Source organism: Pecten maximus, chromosome 15 (genome assembly GCF_902652985.1).
Source record: "Pecten maximus chromosome 15, xPecMax1.1, whole genome shotgun sequence".
NCBI lineage: Eukaryota > Metazoa > Mollusca > Bivalvia > Pectinida > Pectinidae > Pecten > Pecten maximus.
Window position 1 is genome coordinate 12,124,414 of NC_047029.1, and position 13,327 is coordinate 12,137,740.

General features: G+C 36.0%; 1 protein-coding gene across 2 annotated transcripts in view; it reads right to left on the reverse strand.

Moving 5' to 3' along the window:
* Nucleotides 1–5,326: 5,326 nt before the first annotated feature.
* The window catches only part of LOC117343771 (heparan sulfate glucosamine 3-O-sulfotransferase 1-like), a 44,177-nt gene continuing 36,176 nt past the window's right edge, over nucleotides 5,327–13,327 (reverse strand). For both annotated transcript variants that reach the window (XM_033906262.1, XM_033906263.1), the window contains exon 2: nucleotides 5,327–7,610. In XM_033906262.1, coding sequence (XP_033762153.1) covers nucleotides 6,609–7,589 — 981 coding nt within the window. In that variant the 5' untranslated portion in view covers nucleotides 7,590–7,610 and the 3' untranslated portion in view covers nucleotides 5,327–6,608. The remainder of the gene's footprint in view (nucleotides 7,611–13,327) is intronic.

Genomic DNA, 13,327 nt, shown 5'->3' on the forward strand with positions numbered 1-13,327 from the left:
AGACGTCAGGTGTACATTTGTAGACTCGGAGATCTGCAAAAACTTATCCAAACCAAAATCATCGCATTGATACAGTTTTGTCGTTAGGTGTATTAGAGCAGAGACGTGTATATCAGAGAGATCGGTAGCATAAGTAAGTCTCGCTACATCTCGCATGCCGCTATTGTTACATGGAGAGGAAGCTTTGTGTCGCACGATTTGGCTGTGCGCCTGCGCCTAACACTGAACCTAGTTTTTGATCAAGGCTCAGCTCGTCCACTGAAACAGTGACGGGCCGTAAATACTGTAAATGATATTAATTACTACTGTCTTGTTCAAATAAATTCTACCTTAAATCGCCGGGTGTAACAAAAACAGAAAATAAAAGTTTTGACTGTCATAGTTTGAAACGATAAAACAGTTTCCGGACAGATAATATTTTTACTATGACAAATTAAGTTAAGATTTTTTTTCAAGTGTGTCTTATTTACATATCACAAACATGTACATAAATTAATCGACCGTAGGATCTTTCTCCTAATATTTTATTTTCTATGCATATTATTCCTGGTTTTAATTTTCCTGAAAAGTTTGACATTGTATGGTCCTTAATGATTACTTAATAAAGGAACATATAAGATATGTATGTCCCTGCTTGATGATTCCGCTGATAAAAATAGCGTTTGATACCTCCTGAAATTAGCTACAGACAATTATACAACTATCAGATTATTAGAAACATGTCAGGAATTTGCTTGTGTACTCATCACCGTTTGTCAACCTATCTCAGCTAAGTTGTGAATCGTATCACAGGTACGTTGAAAGGTTCCTTTGAACTGCAGCCAGAGAACTTCAGATCTACAGTCCTACCTGTACTGGTATTGCATGTATAAGTTGTAGGTAAAACCGTCCATGGCCGGATGGGGTTGGGGTTGGGGGGAGGGGGATAATATGGCAGATAAAACTTCACTTCACTAGAAATAGAGTATCCTGCTGGTTCACCGAGGCAATTTCATTTGGTTCGAGTTCAGGCTGGCGGTCAGCATTCACTAGAAGTATATCCAAAGATCCTCATCTTGCGAGATACGTTTGTCAGACGCAACAAGAGCTTGTCCCCATTGCAAACGTCTACACCTGCCTTTAACTTAATCTAATTCCCCTGATTAAATTGTTTTTCGTTAATTGCAAACAATGTCTTTTGCCTCTATGAATTCCTTAATGTCCTTTCGTTTGTTTTCCTCCTGAGAACTTGCTTGTATATGTGCTTGCAGTGCCTTAATTTCACCCGAAGGATTGTCCTCGATCAATTTCAATTGTTCTTACCACTGAATGAAGATGTAAACCACAACTACCTGGCCATATAGGGAATTAACCTTCATTTTATTTGAATTTGCGTCTTGTTGATCCCTAATTGCACACACGCCTTGGGTAAAGTGCCAATACAAGCTCCAATTGCCATACTGATCACTACTTCTAATTGCAGGAAAATAACAAAGCTTCAACACCTCTAGGCCCTCAGCGATCGTTTGTTTAACGTTTTTGAATTAAGTTCAAAAGGCAAGTATAAACCATTGGGAATTTGCATTTTTGCACACTGCTCAACTGCTTTACTAAGGTTGATTAAGATATGACACCAACCACCCTAAAATGTCCCCTTAAATAAGACTAGACACGAATGTCCCGAGCAGAGCCAATACTAGGACATTATTCATACCTGCATCTCTTATCGGGCTTACACCATTATGAATTAAAGTTGTTATCGCAAAGATTGCAGATCATGTTCTAACAATAATATAATTTTACGGCATGTCATGTATTTGTATCTTTTTTGATTTTGAGTAGTGGGGGAAAGAAGTATAATTTTCTTTGGTAACTTATCAAAATTTTAAAAAAAATACTGGAAATTTGGGTGAACACTTCGTTTTGGAAATCTTTTACCAATTTTAAAGGAAACAATTCTCATTTTTGCGTGGGGCCGCGTAACTTAATGTTTGACGTCACAGGAAAACAAAAAATGTGTAGATACGTCGGGATTGTAAGTCTGCAATTTGTAGCGCTTCAATGTTATAGTACTAATGAACACAAGAACAACCACACTTTTGAATTCGCTTTGAGTAGGAAGTTGTGAACTTGTTGTATGTATATAGCAAGCTATTAAATGTCCTTTTCTTGTGTCCCGGTTACGACGTGTCAGTATATGTTTCCTTAGAATGGTTCTTGAGTTGTTCATGTATGCGGTTACGACATCTTCATATTACATTGTTAACCATAGATGTTCAGAGGATATAACTCGACAAACAGATTAGTATTATAACTTTTATGTAAAGAAAAATGGTCGTTTTTCGCTTATCCTAACCTAGACCGTGAACAGCGATAGCCTGGGCTAAATATTCAGGTACAATATCATGTGACATATTGTGATTCCCAATAGTATGAAAACATATCGCCGTTGTCCATTAGTGCGCTGCGCGTTGTGAACGAACACTTTTGGTTTGGTTTGGTTTATTTTCTTTAACGTCCTATTAACAGCTAAGGTCATTTAAGGACGGCCTCCCGTGCGTGCGACATGCATGCGTGTGGTGAGTGCGTATGTGTGTTTGGGAGGCTGCGGTATGTTCGTGTTAAGTGTCCTTGTGATAGGCCGGAACTTTTGCCGATTTATAGTGCTACCTCACTGAAGCGTACTGCCGAAGACACCCAGCAGCACACCTCACCCGGTCACATTATACTGACAACGAACACAAAGTGAATTTGACATATAAAATAGAAAATGTTATACTACCCATCCATGTACTTGTTTGTCTCTTGTCGACTCTGCGGATTGTTTACATTTTACTTTGAACGATACAGAATAAACCCGATACTTCATCTTTTTTATCCAAGAGTAATTTTCATTCTCAACATTTTTTTTTATCTTAATACTAAATCTACTTTTAACTGTTGAATCTTTCAAATACTATCACGAAACATTAAATGGTTTTAAAAAACATAAATATATATATAAAAAGATAAATGTAGAGGATTCGAACTCCGAATGTTCATGTTGCTAGGTGGTGGCTTTAATGGAGTAAATACTTACAAATTTGATATTTTATATATGACTAACTTCTCTTTTTCAAATGTTATTAAACTACCGCATCAGAAGAGAATTACTCTTAAGGAATAGGATTTAAGCTGTCATTTTTTTTACACACAATAAGACATTGTATTTGTCCAACGATGTGCTCTACTAGAAACTTGAATTCGGGGCGGAGGGAACCTCACTCGAACATACCTAAAAGCCTAATGAAGCAACTTTAAGGTCATATAATGAAATATTCATCGCAATTATCTAACACGTTTTTTTCGAAATTGTATGTTATGTGCATAAGGGTTGTATTCAAAAGCTCAGTTTTTGAATTGATTTATTCATTTATTCATTTGTAAAGGCTGGCGGTTAGGTCGAAATAGGCCAATATGCTCCATACATCATTATCTATCTCGTAGTTAGCCTTTTCCCCATTCCCTATATGATCATTGTATTATTACCACGTCTCTCATGTAATCAATATGGCTATCGAAGTTCAAAATGACAGATATTCTTGGTGTGACTATAATTAACAAGAAACCATTTTGCAATATCGGACAGATCTTCAACATGTGATACTTATCGAAATGTGAAATTCTAACTTCGTCGAAATAAAGGCAAATATCTTTCACTTCCGAAGACACAAATACGTCATGCTCAACAATGGATAGAAATAAAATCTTGGTCGGTACTGTACAATCGAAATAACATTGAGGTAATAATCATCTACTATTGTAAAGTCAATTAACTTCTCGTAAATGTCCACATCAAGGAAATAAAACTGATACATTGATGAATATGTCTCTCCAATAATCTAATTTCCGGTTTAAAATTGAGTTTCACGAGTGTTAATAAGGGACAGCTGTGTAATCAAATGGCATAGCCCTGACGTATACACATAAGGAGATGTTGGTAAGTCTATGTAAACTTATATACGAAACTTACCACAAAATGCACCAACTAACAACAGTGCGGAAGGTACTGTAAATCACCTATATTTCGCGTGGGATTTATTTTCGCGTTAATTTGCGGGGAGAATCAAACGCGAATTCAAATCCCTCGCGAATATTTATATAAGAATGACAAGAATAAGTGGCGTCCATTTTGAATCTATCGTAATCTTTAGTTGGTGAACAGACATCTCCATTAAAGTAATAACAGAATGATAGATTATATACTTATATCAAAGTGTAATTTTATATCACAAAACACCAAAATTTCACAACACACAAAAAACCCGCTGAACACTAATATTGTAGTTGAACTCGGACTAAAATACCTTCTAGACGACAATTTAGTTAATTTAAGCGCAGTAGGTCCGGTCCCGAGGATCCCGGATGGTCACCCGGAAGACGTCGTTCTTTATTACCCGCGTTGTTGTTTATGTAAGCCTACATGTTTGTTGTACTTCACATCGCTTGATTCTACATGTTTGTTCCCTGTTTACGTAATTTGGACCGGCAAATTATCTTTGGTTACCATTTTTTTTAATTGGAGATCTGTGGCGTGGTCATGTCGGTGAAATAATGCAGAAAAACTATATATGAACGGGCGTGACACTTGTATATGGCCTAGAGGCATATACAGGTACGGTACATACAATTCAGTATAGACAGACATCGATATCACATGACTTTTCTTGTACCGTCACATGACTCTCATAAACAAAATGGCTACCAACATGGAAATATCGCCGACCTGTTAACGTTATTTGCGAATTTAATGCATTTTGAGGTCAGAATTCGCGAAATTATGTATTCGCGAATAAGTCCACTGAGGTGAGTTCGCGAAATTAAGTACTCGCGAAATATAAGTGATTTACGTTTGAAACTCCAAAGTCTGCATTAAGGACCGCTAACCCCTGTATCTGTATAATGTGACCGACTGGGGTGTAACGTGCTGGTGACTGGATGCGACATTTTATTGTGATTGAACTATCAAATTTCCGTACGAGGTCACACCACTTTTGGTCATCGTCCCTTAAGGAGCTCAAATTTAATAAATGTAACTTAGTCAAAAACAAGCATTTCTTCATCTTATTTCTCTGTAAATATGTAGTGCGTCAAATATTTAGTACCCTTCATGCCTTTTATTACAGTACATTTGCCTGGTAACCCAAAATAAAACTGGAAATATTTGTAAAAAAAATTGCCGTACATTGTATCTAATGACGTTTTCCTTATTCCACAATAAAAGTCATCTTCCTCATGGTTCCATCACAACACCTGTCACTGATAGTCCGAAGTTTATTTTCCATTTGTAAAAGAAATAACAAAATCATCGTATCCGAACATTTATTTATTAGTTTAGTATGACATTACTAGAAAGATGAAGAAGTCGTGTGTGTTTTAATTTATATCCATTAATCTGCATATGATGCACAGGTATCTATAACTGAATGAGTTTTACCTTTATTGGATCATTTGTATGAGTCAACAAGCAGCAAATCAAATAGATGCCGACTAATAGAAGTACATCTCAACTAATAGCTTTTAGTTATGTGGGTGAATCTAATCAATTACAAGCTAGGACTTAAAATTTGTCAAATTCACTCAACCAATTGTAATCAAATTCGAATTTCCGAGATGTTAAATCTACAATATGAGATTTTTACTAACATACCGATGGTATCATTTAACAATAGGATTAAGTTGCATAGACCTTGGTCAAGAGTATCATGTAAAATTTTTATATGCTCGACAATTTCAAGCATTTGTATTTTCCATTGTAAGAAATTATATAAATACGTTTTGGCTCGTTCTCGGTATCCAAATATATATACAAGAATATTCAATATTGCCACGTTTTCTTTGCATGGAATGTAAATCTTTCGATAGCAGTCACACCTCAGGTGAAAATGTGTCGAAATCATATACAGGTATTTGTGGAATTAAATGATTAGAATATCATCCGAGTACCCAAAAGTATACCATTTTGGTATTTAAATATGAAGAAATGACTCTACTTTGTACATAGTATCATATATATATATATACATTTATATATAAATGTTTTTACACAAATATACCTAGTTCACATGTATAACATGTAGATATTTAACTTATAAAATAAATATAAGAATTGAACATGGCCGTTGATATTGCCTCGTCTGATGTCACAGAAAACAGACAAATACTATGCAGATGTATTTTACCAGTTTGAGCAAGAGTACAGCTCTTAGAGCATGCAATACTATCTAGTTGCCATGTATAAAGTTTCAATAGAATGATCAGAAAGAGTCCGTAATATTTCGAAAGTTGACGAGACCTTAAAAATATCGTTATGTATCTGGCAATGTCTTCTGCCAACCTCACGCTAATAAAATTATTTGACCATTTTCATCTCAGAAAAACTCCTTTAAGATTGCATAAAGCCTATAACACATTTAAATATGTAAATCTGTTAAACAATACGTGCAGTTCGTGGTTTAATTACTTTAGTGTGTAAAATCCATCCAGGTCACCGACGGCTGACGACCAATAGTTTTATAGCTGATGCTCTAAAAAATTACCATCAATATATAATTGATATTTGAACGGTATGCCAAATATAGAAACGACTGTTATGACCAATCAAACCTCTTTCCTATCTGTTTGAAGAAAAGCTCATTTAAAGGTAGAAAATATCGTTTCAACCTCGATTTTACTTCCGGGTTAATTAAAATATGTTGCCTGCCCTTGTTTTCTCGCAGACACTCTACCACTGAACTAGTCCGAAAACAGTAGAAACCCTTGGTGGCGTTGAAGACGAATTGTTCCCGCCTCACCTGGTGGGACAGTCCCAGAAATTCCTCCACTTTGTATATTTCTTCGTATGGGTTTCGTTTCAGGTTTTCGCCGTCTACAATATGTATCTGGCTTAATGGGAAGTATTTTAGCCAGCGTTTTAGATTTGTATGGTACAGGGAGGGTCTTATACATATATACTCTCGATTTATCTCCCCTGTCCGGAAGTTAAATACAGAATCTTCAAACTTCCGGCGACTCCGGTTGTTGATGACGCGTTGTGTATAATCAGAAATAGCTCTCTCCACAGGCTCGCGAACAACAACGATAAGTTTTATTGTATTGTTGAATTCAAAAGTTCGACCGGGAGCTTGCTCATGGTGAAAATTGTTACTAGATTTTTCAATAGTTAACTGACCTTTTGTAGAATATGGCATCAAATTTCTATACCAATCGAATCCATTTTCATACCGAAAACTGAAAAAGTTTGGTTCTTTCCCGGCTGTTATAACATCCGGGTGTAAATCTAAAAAATGACGTAATGCACCTGTTCCCGCCTTTTTTACTCCAATAATGATACTTTGAGGTAGTCTCCGTTGCCGGCTATCACTAGCCATATAATTTGATGACGGAAACTTGCATGTCCTGTCCGGCCACTGCCGAGTGATACAGGCCTTCGTTATGAAGATAAGTGTCAGAGTGCATATGACACATATTCCAATCAGTTTTAACCTCGTGACCTTTCTATGGCAACACGTGACCTGTACCTTCGAGTTCATGTTGTCTGCTATCAAAGGCACGTGCGATGTGTCCTCCATTGATTAATGGCAAAGGGAAACCTGAAAGAATAATAAAAAAAAAAGTGACTTAGGGGTAACAATACTGCAACACTTGTCTGTCATTTAAAACCAGAAAACACTTAAACAAAAAGGGATAATGTTAAATTGATTTCCTTTTCAATCTTAAATCTGAAAATAACGTGTCTTCATTCTCTTGTGATGATCATCATTAGAGTAATTTCGAAAATGCGTGGATGTTTCACATTACTTTCTAATATTTTCTTCGGTATTACATCATAATTATGACATTTTCATAAAAATAACACTTAAGGCCAATGTATTTATCTGTAAGACTAGATCAAAACAGCCGTTTGGCAAAAACGGTTGTTTTGATCTAGTCATACAGATAAATCTTACAATGTTAGGAATATATTATGAATATCCGTAAAATTGCAGTTCATAGGGCCATGCAACAAATTCCCCAGCTTCAATACAAACATATTACCATTATTTTCATAATAAATGAAATATATGGAATAAGTTGGGATAAATCTGTCTAAATTATATTAATTGTATTTATAAAATAATGAATTTAAATTATTATTATCATATTCGTAACGACTCAACGACATTTAACATATCGTTAATGCAAAAAAAAAAATGGTGAAAACAAATTCAACAAAATATGTAAGAATCGGTTGGTACACACATAATACTATAAAGGTGATACATGTGGGTAAGTTTATCTTGTGGTGTGGACCGCCTTTCAGATAGTGCATAAATTAATATTGTGTACAAGTTTTGAATTGTAATTTTTAGACATGTTATACTGTTATATAATCTATCCTCGTGTAGGTTGTTCATCAATAAAATCCAATAAGATGTGTTTTAAGTTTAAATAATGTTAGAAAAGTTTCTATTATTTGCCCAGTAGTCGACACAGCCAGATAAAACACGAACATTTGATTTTTTTAAATTTGAGTCATTTAGGGCCAAACAAGACCGGATTAGAGGAACGTTGGAATAATAAAAAAAAACTCAAACTAAAAGGTTGAAAGATAATCTAAAACTCATTTTTATCAAACTAACTGATTTTAAAACACATATGTGATGGTATCGTACGAAAATAATCAAATTTAAGCGATGTAGAAATTGTATCGAACAAGTTTACAGTTAATGTTGCATGCAACACTCGTCCCCTGTCGTCAATTAAATTTTCTAAGCAACATAGACCTTGATAGCTATGAACTGAAGTCTCATTTTAACAATCATTTCTAGAAATGAACGGCTTCCTCATTTTAACAATAATGCCTCAAATCTATTGTCTTAACTATTTCATAAGGCTGATCGTGACATGAAAAGTATTGAAAACCTTATTTCAGTAACAGTGACCTTTGCGTATGAGATTTTGAACCATTAATCATAAAACAAACAGCAGTAAAGATAAAATCATATGATATATACGTTTATCTTTTTGTATATTTTGCATTTATATAATGATTTAAAGTAGAAATTGTTGTAAACACTTCCACTGTATATATGTGTATAGATTTTTATAAAAAGTAGTAACGCATATAACGAAGGGACCTCGAACTCGCGATCTACGGCACCTAATCGCAAGCCAGAATACCCGCATCTTATACCAATGCGACACAGTCACGTTCTTAACAAAGAACGTTTCACTGGTGCTGTGATGGGCGGCCTGATGCTCTGACATGAGCATATATTGATGTGTATATACTTCTATACATATATGTTTAATTTGATTTCTATTTTCAAAGTGAACCGCGATATAAAAGCATCTGTCAGTGGACCCATCGTGTGTATGTCCTTAGCAGTTATGACGATGTAAATCACAGGAGACCCGTGTATTGGAATCGATCTGAAATATTTGTTTCTTCTGGACTAGCATAGATTGGCTATAATCCATCATCAGCTCTAGATTGGCTGTTAAATCCGAACGGTTTGGGCGAACATCTGAGGATATCGTGTTAACAACTGCAGAATTTCGAAAATCCCTGTCTTGCCTAGTTGCAAAGGGTCAACGAAATGGTTGTGTTGGAGTATAAAAAAAACTTCGCACATATTTACACGTTGGAAATATTGTCCATGCGTATATATTAACCTTTTCATATAAATTATTTTGATCTCTTTTTCCTTGATCACGGAGAAGTATGACCATTTCCCTAAACAGATTTCTAGCACCAGTTGCCTCCGTTGCAATGTCGTTTGTAACACTTCGTGCAGGTCGGGGGTTGAAGATTTATTTTTTATGTGCCTAGACACATCAATTGTGTAATTCCGAAGTAGTATCTGGCAAGAAATATTACATACACAATGACCACACAGCATGTCCATCCTCTTAATTCCGATTGGAGCAGATACGCTGTCATGGTCACGCGCGTCGTAATTAATTAACGACAATGACGAAGGTATTGACCGGATCTACATTGTAGAACTTAAAATCAAGGACACTACAGACTTTCAACATCAATTGCCTACCTCGATCTTTACTTTAACAACAAAGACAGCTTATAACAAAGCCAGTGATGTCGATGTCCGAGATGTCAATTTCCTATTTCAAGACAGGAGCATCCCAGCTTCCCATACATGTAGTGTTCACATTAAGTGCGATATCAAGTCAGTCTGTTGGATGTTTGTTGATATGCTGTCACTGCCCTATCTCATTTTGTGATAGTGACTTAATCCGGATTGCTTCTTGTTTTGCCTTTTTTGAATCAGAAGCGCAGTTTTGTTATTTTGTCGGTATTCTCTGTTGTCTTAAAACATTATTATGTTTTTATCTAAGGTTATGATATGCAGGTGTGTGTGAAAGCTATTTCGTTAAGATGTACAATGTATCAACTTATTTTATGTGAACAAACGCTTTTGTTTTGGTAAAATCTGCAACGGAAACTTTTATAACAGCCTAAGGCTCAGCATTTAATTTGTATTTTGTGTTTAAATTGTTTCTCATAAAAAGACCCGGCAGTCAGCAGCAAACCTATAAGCTTATATGAAAAAAATGAATCTATACATTATAACAGATTTGTCGAACGGACGTGTCCATACATTGCATTTTAAGTGTCAGGTTGGCGAGTGGTAATACAAGATGTACAATAAACCATGTACCTTTCACAACGTCAGCGTACATTTTGTAGATATGAAATAGAATTAAAAATATAAATGACGTCGATCTCGGAAATATTTTGATTAAGGTAATAATGTTATGCTTAATAATCTGCAATAGAGGCTTGTATATATCTATACCGATATTACTGTGAGCGTACTTTTATGTTATCCGAGGTATAAAGTCTCAACTATATATAGTAATACACGCCTGGTCCTATACAAGTACACACAGGGCATGTCATATCTTATGTTGTTCCAAACGTTATGTTCCAGACAAAAGAAATCCAGATGATTGACGACAATGTCTTCTAATTTCCTGGAGATTCTGTTGTGGATATATACACAAACACCATCGTTACCCTTTTTATAACTAGCTGTCGCTTTTATTGTCACGTGATCGACGGGGTGACGAAGACCTTTAGTCTGTCTTTTAAACGTGCAAGGGGACGCGAAGTACTCCAGGAGACTCTAGGTATTCCAGAAACTCTACGCGACAAACATTGTAACCAAAATAGAAAATCAAAGATAACATTCGGATGTTTCCAAATGCTGATTTATTTGATATCTACATAACTATAGTTATTTTTAAAGCTGGTCTTGTTAACTGCCTAATGAATAAACTATGCTTTCGGGTATGAATGTTTGCCTGACGATGCTTCTGATGCAAAAATAATTATATTTTGGTCTTGGTTTGCAGGAGAGTTGTAATTTATTACGTTTATCCACTGAAAAGAACCAAAGCAATCCTACAACAAGTTTGTAATACGCAACTCGAAGTAGTCATCGCTTTATACAATACAACACGACTCCATGTTGCAGACAATGTACCCACTCCATGACAAATGCAATTATTATTACAATGGCAAATATACTCTATTTCACTAAATACCTGATAATCCATATGCACGAATGTAAAGCATGTCCAATCTATATCTGACAATCCAAATGAACGATGGTAAAGTATTGTCAACTTATATCTGACAATCCAAATGCGCGAGGGTAAAGCAATGCCAATCTATAACTGACGTATCCAGATGACATTGGTAATGTATGGCCAATCTTGGAGAGAATTAATCGAATAAGGAAGACGTTCGGAAACAAAAAGTTATCTAGGATATAGAAATAAAACAGATTTTATAAATGTTACAATTGATATAGTAGATTGTAAGACACACAAATAAAGACGATTATCAAAATGATTTTAGTACGATAAATATATGACAACAAACAGTATAAATCCATCACACAGCTGTTTCTTGTCATTCCAGCACTCATCACTGACACTAGAGGTCAGACTGTCGAGATACAGAAATAATTTGAATTTGGAGGTTTGTCAAATACACCCGGAGAAAAGTTACCGGCTTCAAATGTATTAGGAAGGAGAATTCCCGGGAATCTAACATTCACTTTCCATATACATGTAAGCTCTACCATCATACATTGGCGGGTGCTCTGCCATCATAACTTGGTGGGTATTTGGTTTAATTTGGTTTATTTTGTTTAACGTCCTATTCAAAGCCAGTGTCATTTAAGGACGTGTCATATCTTGGAGGTGGAAGAAAACGGAGAAAAACCACCGGCCTACGGTCAGTACCAGGCAGTCGCACCACGCGGGTTTCGATCTCGCGACCCAGAGGTAGAGGGCCAGTGATAAAATGTCGGGACACCTTAAAACCTACGCCAAAGTGGCCCAATACTTGGTGGGTACTTTACCATCATAAATTGGTGGGTGGTGAACTAACATGACTTGGAGGGTGTTATTCCATCATGACATGGTGAGTGATCTACCATTATCACTTGGTTGATGATGTACCATCATGATTAAGTTTGTGTTTAGCTACATCACTTGGTGGTTGCTCTGCCCTCATAACTAGTTGGGTGCTCTACTATCATGACTTGGTGGGTGTTCAGCTACATCACTTAGTTGGTGCTTTACCATCTATAATCGATTGATATGTTCTTTGTGTGATGTTCAACTTAGAGATATTTAGAACAGTAAAGAAACACAAGTTGTTCCACGTTTAATACGAAGGAATAAATTGGCAGCTTAGTTTAAAGAGGCTCGAAAGGAAGGAAGTGTTTGTCAGCATTAACTTGTCAGAGCGCCCGCCGTGCATGTGTCGATGTCATAATATACTTTCTGTTTGATATTATTACACCAAGCACTTTCGGGACATGACGGAGATCTCTTGAGTCCGAACCATGTTATACGGTATACTATTGGACGTTATAGTATAGATACCGACTACAAATTAAAGTCTAATCATGTCTAATCTCGTCTTTAAAGGGCATAGATCTCGACATTACTGTCGTCCGCTAATCCGCAGCTACACCTTAAAGTTCGTTCGTTATTATCATCTTATCGCCCCAACGTTCACGTGATATAACCAATTAGTGTATTTGACATTTATAACTAAGACGTATTCGGTATCACACAAGTTCAGCCAGACATTAACATTTGGTGATCCCTGTATCACTAGTAACCAGACAAGCCGAGAACGAAAATATCAAAGCATACTCTACATGTACACCTACAACCTGCTTCGTTATAACAGGAAATATCTGTTAACATCAGTCTCGGCGGAAAACAGTAACAGTATTAGCAGACATCCTCATTCCACAAAATTTACTAGACACAAGGTCGT